Source organism: Balaenoptera borealis (genome assembly GCF_965194805.1).
Source record: "Balaenoptera borealis genome assembly, chromosome: 16".
Classification (NCBI taxonomy): domain Eukaryota; kingdom Metazoa; phylum Chordata; class Mammalia; order Artiodactyla; family Balaenopteridae; genus Balaenoptera; species Balaenoptera borealis.
This window is the reverse complement of record NC_138872.1, coordinates 69445902-69467341: the sequence shown is the minus strand read 5'-3', so window position 1 is coordinate 69467341 and position 21440 is coordinate 69445902. Positions and strand designations below refer to the sequence as shown.

The following is a 21440-nucleotide window of genomic DNA, read 5'->3' as shown; positions in this document are numbered from 1 at the left end:
CCCTTATGCCCAGACTTCTGGACAATACTATTAACCTGATGCCCTCAGAGGTCCCATTGGGAATGGAGTGAAATTTTCATTCCTTCTCACATCTTCTGTCCTTCTTTGATATCTTTCTTGGGGGAATTTGGCCCTGATCTAGCCCTCTTTAACTCCCTTTTTCCATTATGGCACTGACTTTATTTCCCAGGTTAGCAGTCCTGTGCACTCAGAGAAGCAAGCCCCACTTGGAGCAGCATGGGAGGTGGCAGACTTTCAGCCAGAGCAGGTGGAGACCCAACCCAGAGTGATGTCTCTGGAGGGAGCTGAAAGCCTCCACTCAGGACACCAGGAGCAGCTGAACCAAAAGAGAGAGCTTCGGCCCTTACCCAAGAATGGTAAGAACTCAGAGCATGCCCAGTGCAGAGACCATGGCAGATTTGTTTTGTAGCCCTAACACTGTGACTTGTTCAGCGTAGGGTCCCCTCAATACATATTTGAGAGTAAATTGAATACTGGGGAGAAAGACTTCATTGGCTTCAAGAATTGGGAATATGTGTGACATAAGTAAAAGGGATCTTAAAGATGGAATCTGAGAAAACACAGATTGCCCAGACTGGCCTTAAGGTCTCATAGGGTCATTTAAGAATCTCCACTCTACAATCAGCTTGTGGTTTTTAGTCCTGCTGCATGTATAAGTGTGTGTGTTCTTGGCTGACTATAAGCAACTTGGAAAAACTGTTTGGAAGAAGAAATGAGATTTTTTTTCAAAAAGTGACTGACAGTAAGGCATCACAGAAGTGGCATATGAGAGGGATAAACAATAAGACTTCATAGAGAAGAGACAACTGGTGTTCATATCTGCCCTAGACGTTAATGAATCAAGTCAAATACAAGGAAATGAAGACCCTGTCCTTCCCAGTCCACAGTGATCTCTCCATCCTCTGCAGCATGATGTCAGGCTTAAAGAGAGGAGTGGAAAGATCACTGAACCTACAATAAAAAGACATGGGTTTATATCCTTTCTCTGCCCCCTCCCTGTGTTATCTCGGGCAAGTAATATTAATTAATTAATCTCTGTGTATTAATGCATAGAGATTAAGAGATTAGGCTTTAGAGGTAGACAGTATGCATTCAAAACCTAGCTCTGCCATTCTTTATCTGTGTCGTCTTGGTCAAGTTACTAAACTTCTCAAACTTTCCATTCTGTCATCTGTAAAAGGAAAATACTAAGGTTGTTAGCGTAGGTTAAAGGAGGCATTGTAAAAGGGTCAGTGCATAATAGTGCTCAATAAATGTTAGTTTCCTTACTCCCATAATGGCATGATTATTTTTAAACTTCAAATCTGTCTGACTTACAGAACCCCTCATCAAGAGGCAAGATTCACCACTTTGGACCCCACCTCCTTATCCCTCCTGAAATTCATATTATGATAGAATGCATTGCAAATATTAATGGTTTCTGGATTTTTCAGTGTTTGTTCATCAGCATCAGAGTTCCCTTGTTCACATGGATTAGATGCTGTCAGTTACTTTACCTGATAAATTCATGGTGTTTCTGGATTTTGCCATCTCAGGTGATAAGGAGTTCCTAAAGTAAGATGGTTTGTTCTGTTGAGGTCCTTACTGGGGGTATGGAGGACAGAAAATTTGAGGGATAGATATCTCAGAAAGGTGAATTCCTTTTAAAAGAAGAGATAGGATTTCAGCCATGTGTGCCTAAGGAAATAATGTATTTCCAAGGAAGTGATTCAGTTTGATTCCATAGAAAGTAGTAGATCAAGCTTTTGAGTTCTTGGTCACAGTAATATTTATTCTTAAAGTTTTCCTAGATAGTGAATTCTAGAGTAGAAGTTAGACCACAGACTGCCTTATACTATATAAGCTTATATATCTTCCTTCCACCTTTCTGGGGGTATATTTGCCTGTAGTGTTCAGTACTATGTATCTGTATATGCTAACATTTTTTAGGACAGTATTCACTCATAGGGGATTAATTTGTGCCAGAGATGGCGAACTGGTAACTCACGTGCCAAATCGGATTGTTTTGTTTCACCTACAAGGAGTTTTTGGTTTGGGGGTTTTGTTTGTTTGTTTTTAGTTCTCAAGATTTAAGACTTGAGATTGTACATAAAAGTCCTGCTTTCTGGCTTCTCTTGAAAAAGTTAGAAGCTCTGGGGCTTCCCTGGTGGCGCAGTGGTTAAGAATCTGCCTGCCAGTGCAGGGGACACGGGTTCCAGCCCTGGCCCGGGAAGATCCCACATGCCGCGGAGCAACTAAGCCCGTGCGCCACAACTACTGAGCCTGCATTCTAGAGCCTGAGAGCCACAACTACTGAGCCCGTGCGCCACAACTACTGAAGTCTGCATGCCTAGAGCCCGTGCTCCACAAGAGAAGCCACCACAGTGAAGAAGCCCACGCACTGCAAAGAAGAGTAGCCCCCTCTCGCTGCACCTGGCGAAAGCCCACTCACAGCAACGAAGACCCAATGCAGCCAAAGATAAAATAAATAAAATTAAAAATTAAAAAAAAAAAAGTTAGAAGCTCTGTGCCAGGGCAATAGTCTCACAATGAAGCATCAGCTGGAGCTGAACACTGGGTGTACCCTTTCAGTGGGACATGTGCTCTCCAATTCCCCACAGTCCTTACCTCTCCCCTTTCATGATGTCCTTTACCTGCCTACTCCCTAAAAGCATTTGTGTTTGTGAGCCCTGCTTTAGGGTACCGTGGTTTGGGGCATTGTTCTGAACTCATTGAGAAAATAACCAATTTATATTTGTCGGTTTTTTATACATGCTCATTTCATAAAAGGAGAAGCAGCATGAATAAAATGGCAGAGCCTACAACACTAATTGTTTCTTTCTCTTCTTACAGCTCGGCCTTCTCCCTGGGTTCCTCCTCCTGCTGATGAATGGAACACCATAGATCAGGAAGTAACAGCCACACGAGTTCCTGCTGGGTCCCAGGTAAATTGTAATTGTTCTCTCTAGCCTAACTTCCTAGGATATTCAGTCACAATGATTTCCTCAAACTTTTATACTCCCTCCAAGAGACTTTTTCCCCCTTGCTCCTTTTCCAGAAGAGACTGCACCCAGCCATCTGAGTAATGGGACTCCTTGCTGGATCATCTCTCTTATGATTCTTTATAGTACCTTCTGCTTCATTTGGCACATAATATACACTTGGTTCTTTGATTCTAATTTTTATTTAGGGACTTTCTGTGCTTCATCCATGATCATTCATCCTTCAAAAACCCATGTGGTTATCTTGGTAGTCATTACTGTTAGTGTGTTACAGGGACCAGTGAAAGATGTCCACATGGCAAGAGCTTTTTCCTACAAAAAGAGTGTGCGTCAGATTCCTGCTCACAGAGACCTCTACCGGGATATTAGAAAGGAGAGTATTGGGAACATGGTCTCCCTGGGTAAGGATTCTATCCCTTTTCAAATAAAAGATTTGGGGATTTCTAATATATTCACTTCTACCGATGATAAAATAGTTATAAATGTTATCACTTTAAGGACCTCCATGGGTTGTCTAGTCATTTCTGTGCTCTAGCATACCATGTTCTCATACCTCACTCATTCCTTTCTTCCAATTTATGTTATAGATTTTTATATATTCTTATAATTTAGTGATTAAAACATTGGAGAGATTTATATATGATTGTCATATTATTGAAATATAAACTTATCTACATCCACTAGACTAAAAATTCTGTAAAGTTATAAGGTCTTTTTAGGATTTGTTTTTGTTTAAACCATAGTAACCCCAACACTGTGCACAGAGCCTGACATATGGGTGGTGCCCAGCAAATATTCAGTGAGTGGATGGAAATCTTTTTTTTTTTTTTTTTTGGATGGAAATCGTATAAACAGAAGAAAAAAAGTAATTTCAATACAACAACCTTGATAGCGTGTTGTGAATTTTTTAAATAGCACAAATTTTTACAGGCACACATAACCACTGAAGTGTAATTTTACAAGCAAACTTTTGAAGAGCTATATCATCTGCTTTAACAATAGGGCTAAATATGGTTCATTCATATGTAAGCTACAAGTCAGAGATTACTTATGAATAAAATTATAGGCCTAAAATGTGCACCAATACACACTATAGATACTATAAACCTTTGTTGTCTAATAGAGTAGCCACTAGCTTCACGTGGCTATTTAAATTTAAATTTATAAAATTAATTAAAATTAAATAAAGTTTAAAATTCAGTTCCTCAGTGGCAGTAGCTACATTTAAGGTATTCAATAGCTGTATTGGACAGCACAGTTACAGAACATCATCATCAAAGAAAGTTCTGTTGGGCAACAATACATACAGACCCTGAAGTACAGAGATTACAAAATAGGCCGTGTCAAACTGAATGAATAAAGATAAACTGACAATTGTTTATAATCAGAAAGTAATTAAAGCAGTTTAAAAAAATGATCAACCTAAGATGACACTGATGACACACCAGTAACAAAGCACTCTTCCCAAAACAGCAGGACCCTTGATTTTATTTTATTTTTATTATTATTTTTTTTTTTTTAAATTTTTTGGTCACACCATGCAGCATGTGGGATCTTAGTTCCCCGAACAGGGATCAAACTTGCACCCCCTGCGGTGGAAATGCAGAGTCTTAACCACTGGACCGCCAGGGAAGTCCCAGGACCCTTGATTTTAACTTTTACTTAGGGTCTCTGCACTTCATCACTGATCATTCATCCTTCAAAGACCCGTGTGGTTATCTTGGTAGTCATTGCTGTTAGTGTTGTTACAGGAGCCAGTGAAAGATGGCCACATGGCAAGTTGCCTACACAATAGCTGTTTCCTAGTGTTGCCTTGGATCACACAGCATCCAGACCTAGTAAAATGATGAATTAGAGGTTTTAGTAAACTCTGCCATGAGTGGGTTAGAGACCATACTATGGACATTCAGATTTAGCCCAGTGCCTCCATGTATAATAATTACATATGGAAAGGCCCAGGCCCAGAGACACCTGGCTCAGTCTTTTATCATAGATTGTAAACTAAAGGCTTATGAGTCTAGCCTACAAACATATTTGGGCCTTGCACAGAGTTTTAATTTAAAATTAGTTTATAAATCTGGATTTCCAGTATCTCTTAAAAAAATCAAACGTCAGGCACAATGGGCCCACCTTCTCTCACAGCAGCCATTGACCACAGCTGAGTGGAGGAGCTCGTGCTAAAATGCCAGGGCTCTCACTCCAGCCACCTCACTCCTTTACTTTGCCTGCCTGGTCCTTGTAGATGTTTGAACTTTCACTGTCCCTACACTTACTTCTCTCATGTGAAAGTGAAGAGCAAATCTCCATCCCCAGGGTTCTTTCAGCAAGGATTTGATTTGATGCTGCCTCCCTAGGGGAATTCCGTGAAGCTCCTATGTGTGTTTTCTACAGAAGGAAACTAAATGTTATTACATACTTATTAGGCATTGGACACTTTACAGATGATCCTTTATTTAATATTCCCAGCACCTTGTTGAATAGATTATATTATTTCCTAGGAAACTGAGGCTCAGAGAGATTAAGAAACTTCCCCTGGTCAGAAAGTAAAGTAAGTGGTGGAGCTAGGATTCCAATTTAAGACATGTTGATCTCCACCGTATTGTAAAGTAAAAAATTCAAGTTACTTTCCTATTCTTACGTCTCTTTCCCATTAACTTCACCAGAATGTCTCCAAAAGTTCTTGACTTCTCATCTCCCATAGCCCCAGTGTGTGTATGTGTGTGTTGAGTGGGGGAGTGAGGGGATGTGGGGAGCAGGTGTAAGCACACTTTATAAGTAACGAATACTGGCTCATAGGAGCACGCTCTGAACCTAACACAATGTTAGATACTGAGAGGGAATTGAAGGTAATGAAATACGTGTTTCTTACCCTTAAAAGTTTTCCTTTAAGAACTAGCTGGGGAAGGAAGTGGTACATATATGAGAAGGGAAACGGTAGTCTAAGTAGATGATTGTGCCAGATAACTCGTGTAAGAAACTAGTGTGCATGATCATGGTTGAGGAAGACTTTAGAGAAGGAACTGAACAAGACCTTTAAAGGATAGGTGTGAACAAGTGTTCCAGGAGAGCATACTACAGCAGGAGATGGGGGCATGCAGTGATGATCTTTCTAGCATGAAATATGTTTCTCTTCCTCTAGGAAACACAGTGTCTACAGCTAACAAGATGGCACAGTTGGAGCAAAGAAAGGAGCCATGGACAATAGGTCTACAATCCCCTAATAAGAGGAATATCCTACGAAGCAACTATATCAAGGAAAAGTCAGTTCATGCTATTCAGACCCCTGCAAGGAATGCAGGGAAAACACGGAGAGAGCAGCAGCAGTGGGGTTTGGAAGATGAAAAAATAGCAGGCGTACATTGGAGTTACGAGGAAACTAAGACTTTTCTTGCAATTCTCAAAGAGTCTCGCTTTTATGAAACACTTCAGGCCTGTCCCCGAAACAGCCAAGTATATGGTGCTGTAGCTGAATGGTTGCGAGAATGTGGCTTCCTCCGAACACCAGAGCAGTGTCGGACCAAGTTCAAAAGTCTACAGAAGAGTTATCGAAAAGTGAGAAATGGCCATGTGCTAGAACCCTGTGCCTTCTTTGAGGACATGGATGCTTTGTTGAACCCTGCAGCTCATACTTCATCCACGGATAAGCCGAAGGAGATTCTGTCTCTCCCCAGACTAAAGAGAATTGGTATCAGTGCTAAAGAACAGATCAATTTGGTGGAGGAGGAAGAAGCCGCAGAAGAATCTGATGGTGATGAAATGGGTGTTGAGTTTATCCAGAAGTCTGAGCTTCGTGGTGCTCCTGTATTATTTCAAAACCTGAGTGGTAAGAATGGTGCTTTTTTTTTTTTCTGGTTTGAAAATGGATGATGTGGTCTTGTGGAAAAAGGAGTAGACCAGAAGTGACCAAACCCAGGGAATTCTGTCACGCACACCTTGCCACTCATCACTGTAATTGGCCATGTAACTGAAAGTACTCCCAGGTGTTTTGTTACCCCCAGTGCAGTCTGAGTAACAGCCATGAAGGGTTCTTTTTTGGGTTAGAGCACAGCATGAATTTTGAGTATTTGGGGTCCGTGGAAGGAAGACAAACGGAGTCCAGGGTTCTAAGGATCTAACATTATCTGAGAATTGTTATAATGCAGTCAATTGTATTAGATTGTAACAGTCAAGGATACATTATTATACTCTCAAGGATAGTCCATAAAGGAATGTGTAACTAACAACAACAAAAAAAAGAATTAAAAAAAAAATTCAAAGAGAAGACAAGAAAGGAAAAGAAGAATCACAAAGTAGATGCATTAAATGGAAAAAAATCAGTAAGATGATAGATGTAAATCCAAATATATCATTAATTACAAATTTAAAAGTCTAAGATTATCAGATATAGTTTTTAAAACTATACTGCTTATAAGAGATACATCTTTTTTTTTTTTGGAGCAGAGAAAGGCTTATTGCAGTGCCAAAGCAAGGAGAATGGGTGGCTCATGCTCAGAAACCCAGAACCACAAGAGATACATCTTAAACGTAACACAGAGATATTGAAGTTAAAAGGATAAAAAAAAGATACTATGCAAAAGAAAGATGGTGTTGAAATTTGGGGCCTGGGACATGCAGAACTAAACCACCAGTTAGTAGCTATGTGACGGCTGACATATCATATAACGACTTTGAGCTTCAATTTTCTGTCTAAAATATGGCTAAGAATATGAGGGTAGTTGTTAGTGTTAAATGAGATAGTGTAGATGAAGGCATTCTGCAGATGCTAAAATGCAATAAAACATTGCCTGGTGTCACAGTTATTAGTAATGTTTCTGTACTCCACTTTATGAAAAGATGATAATTTCTTAGGTAGAATGGAAAAATAAACCAGGCTGGGAGATCTGAGACTGGACTCATGACTGTACCTATTCAAAACAAACAGATCTCAGGAAAAAGATGGGAAAATGCATTATACAGGTATTCATCATTCTGGAAATCCATAGACATGAGGGTAGGGTGGTTTCAAATATGGAATCCAATGATATGACTGAAAGAGACCACCCAGTAAGGTAGAGGACAGAAAAGACTTTCCTACTACAGATTATAAAACACCCAAAAAGCATGTTTAACAAACTGTCTTCAGACATATCCTGAAAAGCTTAATTCTGCTATAAAAGCAGGACATCTGCCTGTCTTACGGATGGTTTCATCTCTCAAAGTAGAGGACTCAGTAACATCAAAAACTACTCTGGACATAGTTCTGCTGTTTGAAGAAGATGGGCTAAAGAAATGATAGGGAATTTGGGGGAAAAGTTCCTGCTGGGTGTCCTAGCCCATTATTCCTAACAATTTTTAAAAGACAGCTAAATCCTTAATAACCATAGCAATGGCAGATTTGGGGGGCTGCATTTTTATTCTACCAAGTAAACTTTGAGATCAGTTCATCAATTTTAATTTTAAAATCCTATTGGGATTTTGACTTTATAGATTCATTTGACAATTGATATCTGTACAACTTGAATCTTCCTATCCAGAAACATAGTGTCTCTCCATTCTTTCTAGTTCTTGTATGTCTTTCAATATAATATTATAGTTATTTTATATAGACCTTCTCATTTCTTGCAAAGGTTATTCCCAGGCATATAATAGTTCCAGGGAATGAGATTTGTTTTCTTGTACTTCTTATATTTTGTAATGTATAGAGGCTTCAGACATCTTGTATCTTTGAACTTTATCCTTGAATGGCAGGTGTGCACTGGGGCTACGAGGAAACCAAGACTTTCCTTGACATCCTCCGTGAGACTCGGTTTTATGAAGCACTGCAAGCCTGTCATCGGAAGAGCAAGTTGTACGGGGCCGTGGCTGAACAGCTGCGAGAGTGCGGCTTCCTCCGGACACCGGAACAGTGCCGGACCAAGTTCAAAAGCCTTCAGAAGAGTTACCGCAAAGTGAAAAATGGTCACGTGCTAGAGTCCTGTGCATTCTACAAGGAGATGGATGCCCTGATTAACTCTCGGGCATCTGCCTCTCCCACCAGCACCCCAGAGGAAGCCCCGTCACCCTCAAGTCAAGAAAGAGAGGACATTGAGATTGAACCCCAGGAACCTACGGGCTGGGAACCTGAGGAGGACTCACAGGAGGCAATAGTTGAAGATTCCAGCAGTGAGAGACTGAGCGAGGAGGAAATTGTACAGGAGCCAGAATTCCAGGGACCTCCAGGTTTACTGCAAAGCCCGAGTGGTAAGAATCATGAGGGGCTGTGGTCTAAAGAAGGAGGAAGTGGGATTTACTGACAGATCAGAAGAGCTGGCACATCGCTCATGAATGTCTGTTCATTAAGCAGATATTCGTGTGTCCTGTGGCATTTGAGGAAAAGGGGGAGGTATCGATGAATAAAACAGAGGCCCTGTTCTTATGGTGCTTCTGTTCAAGGGAGGAACTTGGACTCTCATGATTTGGTTTTTGGGATCTCAGCCTCGGTTTTTGAGTGTATGGGGCAGATAATGTTTAATATCTCCTAGAAATATTGTGGGGAAGAAGAACTTGGAATTATACGTGAGAAAAACTCAGATCAGGGAGGTGTGTCAGTAAGCTCAAAACAGAAATGTCTCAGTTATGTGTGATGTGCATGAGAAAAAGGATAGGCAGAGACAAAAAGACTTTATTCTGGTACTGAGCTCCACCTGCGGGTTTCCCGCTGACCGCTGGATGCCCTCACAGGCACCTCACCAGCAGTCCAGGCTTAAAATTTTCAAAATTAAAATCAGCATCTTCCTTCCCACACTATGGCTCTTCCCTGTGTCTCCCACAGGTCATCCAGACTTAAAAGATAGAGATTTTTTTTGATGCCTTCTGTCTCATTGTTTACATCCAGGCAGATGATATGTTTTTTCAGCTGTTGTAGAACTTCCATCTGCCCCCCTCTTTAGTTACCATAACCATTACCCTAGTTTAGCGTTTCTCTGTCTCTTGCCTAAACTATTGTAAAAGTCTCCAAACCAGTTTTCTCCATTAGACTTGTATTAAGGTTCCACAACCATCCTTAATCTGAGTTTGTCTTTCTAACCTTACCTGTTATTATTTTCCTTCCTGTACTCTATGCTTATTCAAAACAAACATTAGAAAAGGAAGTTCACACATATGCTCTCTGGTAGTATTTATACAGGAATTTGTATTTGTATGGGAATGAAAGCTGAAATTATTAACTCTGTAACTGGAACTGTTAAAGTTGATAACTTTGGAAACAAAGTCCTTCTCTTGTGAATCTTGTTTTTTAAGGTGAGCTCCAGACCTGTCATCAAATTATCAGGCTCTGTCTGAGGCAACTACTAGGCTGTAACTTCCTCCAAATCCCAGAACAATGTTTGACTCAATCAGAGTGCTTCAGAATATGACATTGTTAGGGCTTTTGACCTAAGTCAGTGGATTCATTGATGGCTGTCCTCCTCTTCCAACCCAGGGCACAGCCACCCCACTTGGGACTGAGGGATGTTGGCAGTTTCAGCTCAATATGTGGAAGGAAAGTAACATTGAAATTAGCAAGTAGAAACAAGACAGTACAACAAAATGCATAAGAAGAAGGGTTTGAGAATCAAGCAAACCTGGATTGGGCCTAAGTTACACAGTTTGTGAACTATTTATTGATCAAATAATACGATGTCTGAATTTACTTCAAAATAATCCGGGTAGCGGGAGCAGAGAGTGTGTGGGAATAGAGGTGAAACAAGATTAGCCAGGAGTAGATCACTGGGTAAGTGGTTCATGGAAGTTCAGTTTATGTACTGTTCTCTACTTTTCTGTGTTTAAATTTTCCATAATAAAAAGTTAATACAAAAACCACACAGTTAATAAGTGACCAGGATGGAATCATACCAGAGCTGTCTGATTCCAAAGCCTGTGTCTTCACCACATCATGCTCTCTGTTCAGAAAACTTCTCGGGAAAGCTGGGATCCAAGATGTACTGTGGGATGTAGATGAAAGAGTGAGGAGAAGATAATTCCGGTTTGTCGAGCAGTGAGAATTAAGATTTGAGTTAGTGTGGTCTGTGTGTGAGACTGCCAGAAAAACAAAGTGACAGCAACATTTGAGAAGAAAGAAATACTCTTGGATAGAATATGACTATAGGTTGATGAGCGTAGAAGTCCACTGAGGAATTTGGACTTGATCATTAGAATCTAAACACTAATGAAGTGTAGTGTACTTTGATATAGATGAGAAATTTTGAAAGCAGGATGAATTGTACTGGAATTTCAGGGAGATAAACTAAGTTGCTCCCATGTTAATCAGGATACAGATTGGGGATAATGGCTTGGATTATAATTCAATTCTGAAAACATTTCCAAAGGCCTACTTTGTGCTGGGTATTATTGGCTATTCGTGGAACTGAAAGAAAATAAGGCCCAGTGAATCAGGAAAGAGTCCCCCACACCTGAGGCCAGTGAAGCACACAGGGATCCTAACAGACAAGGCCTGTAGGCCATGTTGTTTATGTTGATACATGACTGGTCTGAAATTTTTATTGTCTTTTTTTTCAGATTTTGAAATTGGAAGTAGTATCAAGGAGGATGCAACACAGGTAATATATAAGGACATGGAGCAGCATAGGGCATTAATAGAAAAGTCTAAAAGGGTTGTTTCTCAGAATGCTGATCCAGGTAAATATTGTAAAAGGGAATGCATCTCAGGAAGACAATGGGAAAACCTTCAAGGAGTCAGACAGGGAAAACTGATGTCTCAGCCTAGAGATTTAGGGAAAGCTGTTGTGCATCAGAGGCCTTTCATGGGGAAAAGGCCCTACCGACTTCTCAAATACGGAGAAAGCTTTGGAAGGAGTGCTCGCCTCATGTGCCGGATGACCCACCAGAAGGAAAATCCTTATAAGTGTAGTGTCTGTGGGAAGTGCTTTGGTAGAAGCAGGAGTCTAATCAGACACCAAAGAATCCACACAGGAGAAAAACCTTTTAAATGTCTTGACTGCGGGAAAAGCTTTAACGACTCCTCAAACTTCGGTGCCCACCAGAGAATCCACACAGGAGAGAAGCCCTACAGATGTGGAGAGTGTGGGAAATGCTTCAGTCAGAGCTCGAGTCTCATTATACATCAGAGAACCCACACTGGAGAGAAGCCCTACCAGTGTGGAGAGTGTGGGAAAAGCTTTACCAACAGTTCTCATTTCAGTGCCCACAGGAGAGTCCACACTGGTGAGAATCCCTACAAATGTGTGGATTGTGAGAAGAGTTTCAATAACTGTACGAGATTTCGAGAACATCGGCGAGTACACACTGGAGAGAAGCCCTACGGGTGCGTCCAGTGTGGCAAACGTTTCAGTAAGAGTTCTGTTCTCACTAAACATCGGGAGGTTCATGTGAGAGAAAAGCTTCTGCCATACCCTCCAGCGCTCTATGCCCCAGAGAACCCACACAAGGGAAAGACTGATGAATTCAGGCAAACTGTTTGATGACGATCTCTTCTCTTCCTAAATGTCCCCTTAGCCATTTTACCCTAATCTCACTCTTGGAAGCAATCTTTCTTTTCTTAGCTATAAAGTGTAATTCCCAAGATAAGGCTGAGAATATAAAGACTTGGATCCTGTCCTCACCTCTGCCTCTAACTTGATCAGTCTGTTCCTCTCCTTCTATGTGTCTCAACTTTTCTTTTAATAAAGTGAAGAAGATAGAGTGTCTGAGTGCAGAATGGAATTCTCTTCAGTATGTCAAGGCCACTGCCATGGGATCGCTAAACCCAGCAACATCCAAGATCCTTCAGTGTATGGGAGAGTTGTTATCAAGGAGATAAAAAATGCTCAAAGTTTTTTTCATTCTCTACCACATGCGATCCCGGATGCAACTTGATCACAGAGTTTCCTGTTTGGGTAGAACTTTAAGGAGCCTGATGAGAACTACATCAGATCCATCTTGGTTTTGAAGATATTCACAAAAGGAGAGTGAAGATTTTATAGTTTCCGCCAGAAGTCAGTTGCAGTGTACCTTTTTTTGTGTCAAGAAGTTGATCTAAATAGCTAAGGTAGAATCCCTGTATTGTCACTGAAATAATGCCTTGCCCTCCATAGAGATGAGAAGCAACTGATCACCCATCGTCCTTTGTAGACTAACCTTTTCTGTACCTGAAGACTGAAAGCCTCTTGGCTGCTGTTTCTCCAGCCTATAAGTAATCCAGTCCCTGTTACCGTTTCTCCTAAGTCCTACACTTACCTCTTAATTGTTCTGGGTGCCCTTGTCTGACTCTTCTGAGCTACCATGCCCTCCTCAGATTGAATAGCGTGCATGCTCATGGTATGTCTCATTAAAGTAGAATTTCAGACACATTCTAGTTCTGAATGTGTGACTTCTCTGGTTTTTATCTAGAATATGACTGATATGTTGGCATATTTTATGCCTCCCAACCCCACACTTCACTATAATATTGTATAATCTTAGTTTTCTAAAACTCTAAGGAGATAGGGAAAGAAGTGAGGTAAAGACCTGAAACATTCAATATTTATAAGATCAGTTGGACTCCTTAGACCTGCTTTAGATCAGATCGCTACCTTGGTCCAGACCAGCACTCCAGAGCTGCTTGTTAAGTTTACCATTCTCTTTTCTGAGGCTCCTAGTCCCTGTTCACGTGGTCGTAAACCTCTCTGTAGAACCCTGAGTAATTTATGCAGCTCTATACCTCACTGAGTGAAGGTGGAAATATTTAGTGAAACTTCCAGTCCGGAACGCTGTTCACTTTCCACATTTACCAGTTGGTCTGAAAGATGTCTTTGACAACCCCCAGCACTGGCCCGATAAATATTGAAGGAAGTGTTCAGATGGGGAGATAGTTCACTTATGGACGTTGCAAACCAGGGATTTGGTCATCCAAAGCTGTTAACTCCAGGATGAGGCCAGTGGCATTTATACCCTTAAGATGAAGGTAACCTCGGGGGGCTTTGCTTTGGGGAGGGAGAAGTCATAAGTTTAGTGGAAAGATAACCAACCAGAGTCAGGGCTGTAGATCATTTTTTTGATCTTATCTCTCCTTTGTCAGATGCTCTCTTATTTGAAGACATGTATGTTTGAATCTTTTGAAACTTGTTCAACAAAGTACCAAGGAGGGTAGGCAGTGTAGAAAGAAATCCAACTTACGGTGCCAGAATCGGGTGTGGCCTGTTGGAACGCAGGTGACTCAGGTAAACATTGATAAATGTTTCATACATTTGTTAGGAATGTTAGGATTGTTCACATCTCTGTAGGTTGATTTCCTCTGTGCTGTCTGAATTATAGACTTCTAATGGTAAGTGCAGTTTCATGTTGGTAGTGTGCCTAGCACAGTGAGATGTGTGTGGTGCCAGTGGGCGTGTGCTTGTATTGTGTCGATGTTCTGGAATTCTAACTCTAAAGACGATGCACATTAATAGAAATCACCACTTAGTAATAGGTACGCAGGATTGATCATTATATCGAAGCATGATTCAGGAAAGTTGATGATTTACTCATAAATATTTATTAAGCACTGTTATGTGTAAGGCTATGTTCTAGGCACAGTGAGGGATATGAAATGAAAAAAGGCATGGTGTCTGTGCTCAAGGAACTTGCAATATGATGGAAGAAGTATTACAGCAAAAGGTAATGTCAATTATGTTCATGTCAATTACGGAACATAATTAGTTTCTTAATGAAAAAATCACCTTCACTTGCAAAAAGAGTTTTTCTAATTGCCTAAAATCATATTCTCTACCTCTGTCGCTTCAGTTTCCCCAGTGGCAGGAAAGGCTCAAGAACCATTCCTTCTCCAGTGGAATAAACTGATTCTGTCTGTCATATGTCTGGGATCAAGCTAAGGTGAAATTTGGGTTCCCTTACCTTTTCCCAGTTGTAAGTGGACTATTTGAACTTGTATTAAATTAGCTTACTGGACTTTGCTTCTGAAGAAATAGAAAGTTCTACCCACCATCTTAGACCAAGGCAGTTTGTGTTTTATCTTTTTTAAGGTGGAGCATGAAAGTCAAAATGAACAGTCATACTCTGATTACTGTGTCTCATTTCACATAAATTGCCTTTATGAAGATCCGTAGGAGAAGGTTTCTTCCTAGGTCTCAGTACCAGAGAAAGCTCTGATCCTAAAGCAAAAAAAAAAAAAAATCTACCTTACAAACACTGATTTTTTTTTTTTTTTTTTTTTTTTTTTACAACTTACTGCTTTTCTTTCTTCTGGCTGCTGGAACAAAGAAACTTACAAAAACAGAACTTACAACTCACCTCAACCAACTACTTAAACCTATATTTATCTAATACTGTATTTTTTCTTTAAAAATTACCCCAAATCCTATTTTTTTAAAGTGGTGCAAACAAGTAGGCATTTTATTCTCTGACCTCTTACCCAAGGCACTTTGGAACCTGGTTGTATCCCTTCGTAGGCTTATTTTGTTACTCCACAAATGCCGTGATTCTTACAGGCATTTTTATTATGCACATACAACCTAGTTTATTCATCTGGAAGGAAACCTTAGTTTTTTAGAGGAAAACTTCACAATATGCTTAAACAGTTCAGGGCAGCCTGCACGTAGAATGAGCCTTAGACCAGAAGCCAAAAGACAAGTTTCATTCTTGTCACTACCACTTTGAGTGTTGCTGGACAAATCCGCGTCTCTCTGGGCCTGATATCCTTATCTGAAGAGAAGTTGAGCATGATTGCCAAGGCCGCTCCGGCTCTGATGTTTTGTGAGGCTATGGGGCATCATGTAGAGAGGAAGAGATTATAAGACCAGGCCACTGCCCTGGCTCGCCACCACAGGCAGCATTTCGGACCACACTGAGTCCACCCCATACTTTAGCAAGAGGATGCTGTGAGCAGTCCGGGAGCTTGCTCGGTGAGGAGAAAGGACAAATCGCTCATGTTCAACCGCAGGCAGCCCCTGAGTCACCTCGAGAGGCAGTGGCAGGTAGCTGCAGTGGAGAAAGCCTATTTTGTGAGCTCTGGTGCCCAGTGACAGACACGATTCAACTCTGAGGGAGCTGGGGAAGCCCCCAATGCAAGGAGCGTCTGAGTGACCTGTGTAGTGATAAGCCTTTACCTCTGAATGCATTCAAGTATAAATGTATGTCTACTCATTGTTTTGTATTAATGTTCACTTAGATGTCTTCTTGAAAACTTGTATGTGAAATAAATGTCTAAAATAAATGACTCCCATTGGTTTTTGCCATAATTTGAAGGCTGTCTTCTATTAAGGAAAAAGAGAACTTATCCAAGGGATAATAAAAGCTGATCCTCATAGCTCAAGAGAATTTCAGTTTCTTTCCAGCCCACTGTTCTCCCCGCAGCTAGCAGGGATCTCTTGGGAGTCCACAGCTCTTCCTGTGCTGCAGTCCTCTGATAGTTGTCACTGCCATTGTCCCAGAAAATGTTCGGCTCTAATTCTAGAGTGGAGTTAGTCTTGGAGGCATGCACTGCGTGTTCTTGGAGGGGCACTCAGCCACAGCCTCTGCTGCTGGAACAAGTCTTGACATGATTTCCCCAGGTACGGTGGTGCCTTTGGTTTACTATTTGATTTAAAGAGTCCCAGTGGCTTCCACCTAGCCCTTCTTCCCATAACAACTCCAACTCCATGGGTCATAGAGTCAGTGTAGAGATTTTGTCACTTGCCGAGGATGTATTTCCAACTATACTCTTAGAAACTGTAAGAAGAACCATAGGATGGATTTAGAGCCAGTTCACCTAGACCTGAGGTAGATCCCAGACAAAGTGTATCTCTCACCTGGACTTTATAAGCAGCCAACTGCAATAGCGCCCAAGGTTCTCAAGAATTACAGCTGCTCAGGGTTAGTATCTGAGAGTCTCTCTACATCTTCCATATTTTCCTTGAGTAAATGGCCACAACCTTTTTAGAGGAAACAAAGACAAAGGCTCAGAATAGGGACTTCCCTGGTGGTCCAGTGGTTAAGAATCCGTCTTGCAATGCAGGGGATGCCGGTTCGATCCCTGGTCAGGGAACCAAGATCCCACATGCCACAGGGCTACTGAGCCCACGTGCCACAACTAGAGAGAAGCCCACGCACCGCAATGAAAGATCTTGTGTGCCACAACTAAGACTGAATGCAGCCTAAAACTAAATAAATAAATATTAAAAAGAAAAAAAAAGGCTCAGAATATTCATGTGCGTTGTTACATCAGAATCCTTCCACAAGATTACCTGATCTTCCATTCCTTTATAGAGATTTAAGTCTGTGAACTGACCCACGTCTGGGAGTTAGATGAGAGACTTTAAATCTCTAAGGGGAAAAAAATCTCTAAGGCTACAAATTTTCAATTCCTATAAACCAGTTAAGGCAATTAGATTTTAAGGGAGGAGAATGAATGCTTTGTGTTTCAAACACCAAAAGGAACAAAGCTAGTCACAACCTCCAGACTCCATGGTGGGTCCAGGGACTCACCATGGAGGGGAAGCAATGGTTTTGGGTCCCAAGACAGGCGAATGCTTGAACCCACTTTGAGGTGGTAGGGCTCTGGAGGAAAATGGCAGTGTGGGGATAGAGGGGATGGGGGGCAAGACCCGAAAGGCCCGGCCTTAAGAGTTGCTTGGATACATGAGCATGGAGCCCGTGGAGCACACAGGTGTGCTTGGTGTGGAAGTTGTGGAATTGTCAGTAAACAACCCCTCTTTCTAGAAACCACCCTGGCTGAGACAAGTGTGACTGACTCAGCTATAAAATGGTAGCTGCAGCGGGCACGAAGTAAAAAGCTAGAGCAGGAAGACCATGGGCAGATGAATGGATAAAGGAGATGTGGTATATTTATACAATGGAATATTACTCAGCCATAAAAATGAATGAAATAATGCCGTTTGCAGCACATGGATGGACCTAGAGATTATCATACGAAGTGAAGTAAGTTAGACAAAGACAAATATATCACTTATATGTGGAATCTTAAAAAAATGATACAAATGAACTTATTTACAAAACAAGAAATAGACTCACAGACACAGAAAACAAATTTATGGTTACCAAAGGGGAAAGGGTGTGGGGAGGGATGAATTAGGAGGTTGGGATTAACAGATGTACACTAGTATAGATAAAATAGGTAAACAACAAGGACCTACTGTATAGCTCAGAGAACTGTATTCAATATCTTTTAATAACCTAAAGCAGAAAAGAATCTGAAAAAGTATATATATATAAAACTGAATCACTTTGCTGTACACCTGAAACTAACACAACACTGTAAATCAACTATACTTCAATAAAAAATTTTTTTAATATTAAAAGTAAAATAAAGCGATTTCCCTGGTGGTCCAGTGGTTAAGATTCCATGCTCCCAATGCAGGGGGCCTGGGTTCGATCCCTGGTCAGGGAACTAGATCCCCATGCCGCAACTAAGACCTGGCACAGCCAAATAAATAAATAAATAAATATTTTAAAAATAAAAATAAAATTAAAAGTTAGGACATGAAGGTAGAATATTGGCATACTTCCCCTTTGGATTGCTTAAACTCTCAGAGTTCTTGGACAGTCTGGTGAGGGAAGATGCGAGAACATAATACTAGGCTTCTCAACAACACAGAATGTGAGGACTCAAGCCAATTCTCGCAAAAGGAAATGAATCAGTACTTGTGCTCCAAGGGTCTAAAGCAGCACATGCCTGCTGCAGTAGAAAAAAACACTAGAGAGTGTGTCCAAAATCCTGGACTCTAATTGAGCTCTGCCACTAGATCACTGTGTGATTATAGTCAAATTATTTAGCTCGCCTCTCTGGGTTTTGGGATTGGACAGCATGAGTGCTTCCCAACATTTTCCCCTCAAGAGGCCCAAAGATCCTTATATGAAGATAGTTGATTGAGAAAACACATGCGTGCAAAGTCCGTTTAGAATCTTCTTGCCAGAGCTCCACCCCCTTGCCATGATTCTGATACCTGCACATTTCAAAACCTTTGATTAGAGGGACTTCCCTGGCGGTCCAGTGGTTAACACTCTGCGCTTCCACTGCAGGGGGCACGGGTTTGAACCAAGATCTTGCGTGCCACACAGTGCAGGGAAAAAAAAAAAATTTGATTAGACAATAATAAATATAAGAGCTATCACATTGTCCACTTACTAGGAATGAGGCATTGTGCTAATGCTTTACAAACACTTATCCTCACAAACATTGAGGCAGGTTTCCCATTTTAAGGAAACTGAGGCTGAGAGAAGTTAAATAACTTCTTCAAACTTATACAGCAAAAAAGCCAATGTTCTGAGATTTAAACTTGGATCTTTCTCAGAATCCAAACTCGTAGCAACTGCATTTTACTACTGTCATAGAGTTTCCAGCTCTAACATCCTAAAATTCTGTGACCTCATTGTTCCTGAGAAGACAGGAGGTGGGGTGGAGGTAAACTTAGGTGATCTGGGTCAATTTTGGATTCTACTCTGTAGGGTCAGAATGAATTTCAGAGTCATTAGGATCAGCCTACGCCATTCTTTCAGTCAACAAGTACTCAGTCCCTTCTATACAGCAGTGAGCCAAATAATGTGGAATCACAAAGAGGAATTAACATCGATCTTCCTCTTGAGAGCTTGTGGTCTAGAAATTGACATGAAGAGCAGGAATTGAAATCCAACTGCAAGTTAGGGGTGAGAAGAGTCATCATACATGTCCTTCTGTCCCCCTCTTCATGGGGGACTAAGGGGCAAGTAGTCAGGCGACATACTGTCCCTTATTCAGCAATAGTAACCTGTGATGACAAAGATCATGAACCCTGCAGTCAAACGTACCTTATCTTAAATTTTGGCTCCACCAATGTACTAACTATGTGACTCTGGGTAATGTCATCTCTTGGGATCTCCATTTGCTCCTTTGGAAAATGGTAAGAGTAAGAGTGGCTACCTGTATTCATTTCCTGAGGCTGCCCCTAGAAATGACCACAACCTCGGTGACTTAAAAAAACAGGTATTTATTCTCTCACCATTCTGGGGGCCAAAAGTCTGAAATCAGGGCGTCAGCAGTCCACACTCCCTCCAAAGGCTGCGGAGAGAACCCTTCCTTGCTTCTTCTAGCTCTTGGTGACTCCTGGTACTATCATGTGATACCATAACTCTGCCTCGGTCCTTCCATATGGCCACCTTCTCTGTGTCCTTCTCTGTCTCTTATAAGGACACTTTCATTGGATTTAGGGCCCACTCTAATCCAGTATGGTCTCATCTTGACCCTTACCTTACTTGGGTCTGCAAAACCCTTGTTTCCAAATAAGGTCACATTCTGAGGTTCCAAGTGGACATGAATTTAAGGGGCGACACTATTCAACCCACTACACTACCTCATGGGATTGTTTTGTGAGGACTAAATGAAATATGCACGGAAAGCATTCTGCACAGTGCCGAGCACATAATAAACACTCAATAAATGTTAGCTGTACACGTGTATGCATGTGTGTGTATGGGTGTGTATACATACATGTATATATATATATATGTAACTATTTTGTTATTTACTAGATTTACCAAAGGTTGATTTCATTATTTATTTCACCAAAGGATGTAGTAACTTTTAATGTTTTTCACTCTTTGTGAGTTTTCTAATGTGTTGCTTCTGATTTCAAACTTTTACTGAACATTTACTGTATGCTAGGTGCCATGTTAAGTCCTTCCCATTGCATTAACTCATTGGACCCACACAATATGCCTGTTGCTGAGGAAACGGAAGCTCAGAGAGCTTAAATAAATTGCCCAGGGCTTCCCTGGTGGCGCAGTGGTTGAGAATCTGCCTGCCAATGCAGGGGACACGGGTTCAAGCCCTGGTCTGGGAAGATACCACATGCCACGGAGCAACTGGGCCCGTGAGCCACAATTACTGAGCCTGCGCGTCTGGAGCCTGTGCTCCGCAACAAGAGAGGCCGCGATAGTGAGAGGCCTGCGCACCGCGATGAAAAGTGGCTCCCGCTTGCCACAACTAGAGAAAGCCCTCGCACAGAAACGAAGACCCAACACAGCCATAAATAAATAAATAAATAAATAAATAAATAAATAAAATGGGAGGAGTCATTGTATGCAAATAAATAAATTGCCCACGCAGGGTCACACAGCTAGTAAGTGTGGTGAAGCTGGGATCTGAACCCAGGTTCAGCCGACTCCAGAGTCCTAGTTCTTAACTGAAGCAGGTCCATCAGCGCATACGTTGGGTCTTGAATTTGCCTTCACTGAGTTCTTTGCCTTTCCTCTCTTCACTTGGGTTCTTTGAGCACATCATTTACCATCCTTTCCTATCTCAGCCTATTCATTTGATCTACTGGATAAATTACAAGTTTTTACTAGATGTTCTTCCAGCAAAGACTCATCCTTTCCTGACTAACCCTAATGGCTCTTCCTATTATTGCATAGTTCCCCTGTTAACAATTCTGTTTGTTCTTCACCCCATGAGTTAATGTTCGCTATTTGTCTTTAAGTGCAGCTATATGTCTTAAGATTACATGAACAGTATAAGAGCCCAGACTCTGGAGCCAG

General features: G+C 41.3%; 1 protein-coding gene across 1 annotated transcript in view; it reads left to right on the top strand.

Annotated features, from left to right (window-relative positions):
• The window catches only part of ZKSCAN2 (zinc finger with KRAB and SCAN domains 2), a 502693-nt gene that overhangs the window by 2008 nt on the left and 479245 nt on the right, over nucleotides 1–21440 (top strand). The window contains exons 2-7 of the mRNA XM_082362427.1: nucleotides 191–377; nucleotides 2854–2945; nucleotides 3277–3403; nucleotides 6142–6825; nucleotides 8730–9221; nucleotides 11517–20977. Coding sequence (XP_082218553.1) covers nucleotides 191–377; nucleotides 2854–2945; nucleotides 3277–3403; nucleotides 6142–6825; nucleotides 8730–9221; nucleotides 11517–12439 — 2505 coding nt within the window. The 3' untranslated portion in view covers nucleotides 12440–20977. The remainder of the gene's footprint in view (nucleotides 1–190; nucleotides 378–2853; nucleotides 2946–3276; nucleotides 3404–6141; nucleotides 6826–8729; nucleotides 9222–11516; nucleotides 20978–21440) is intronic.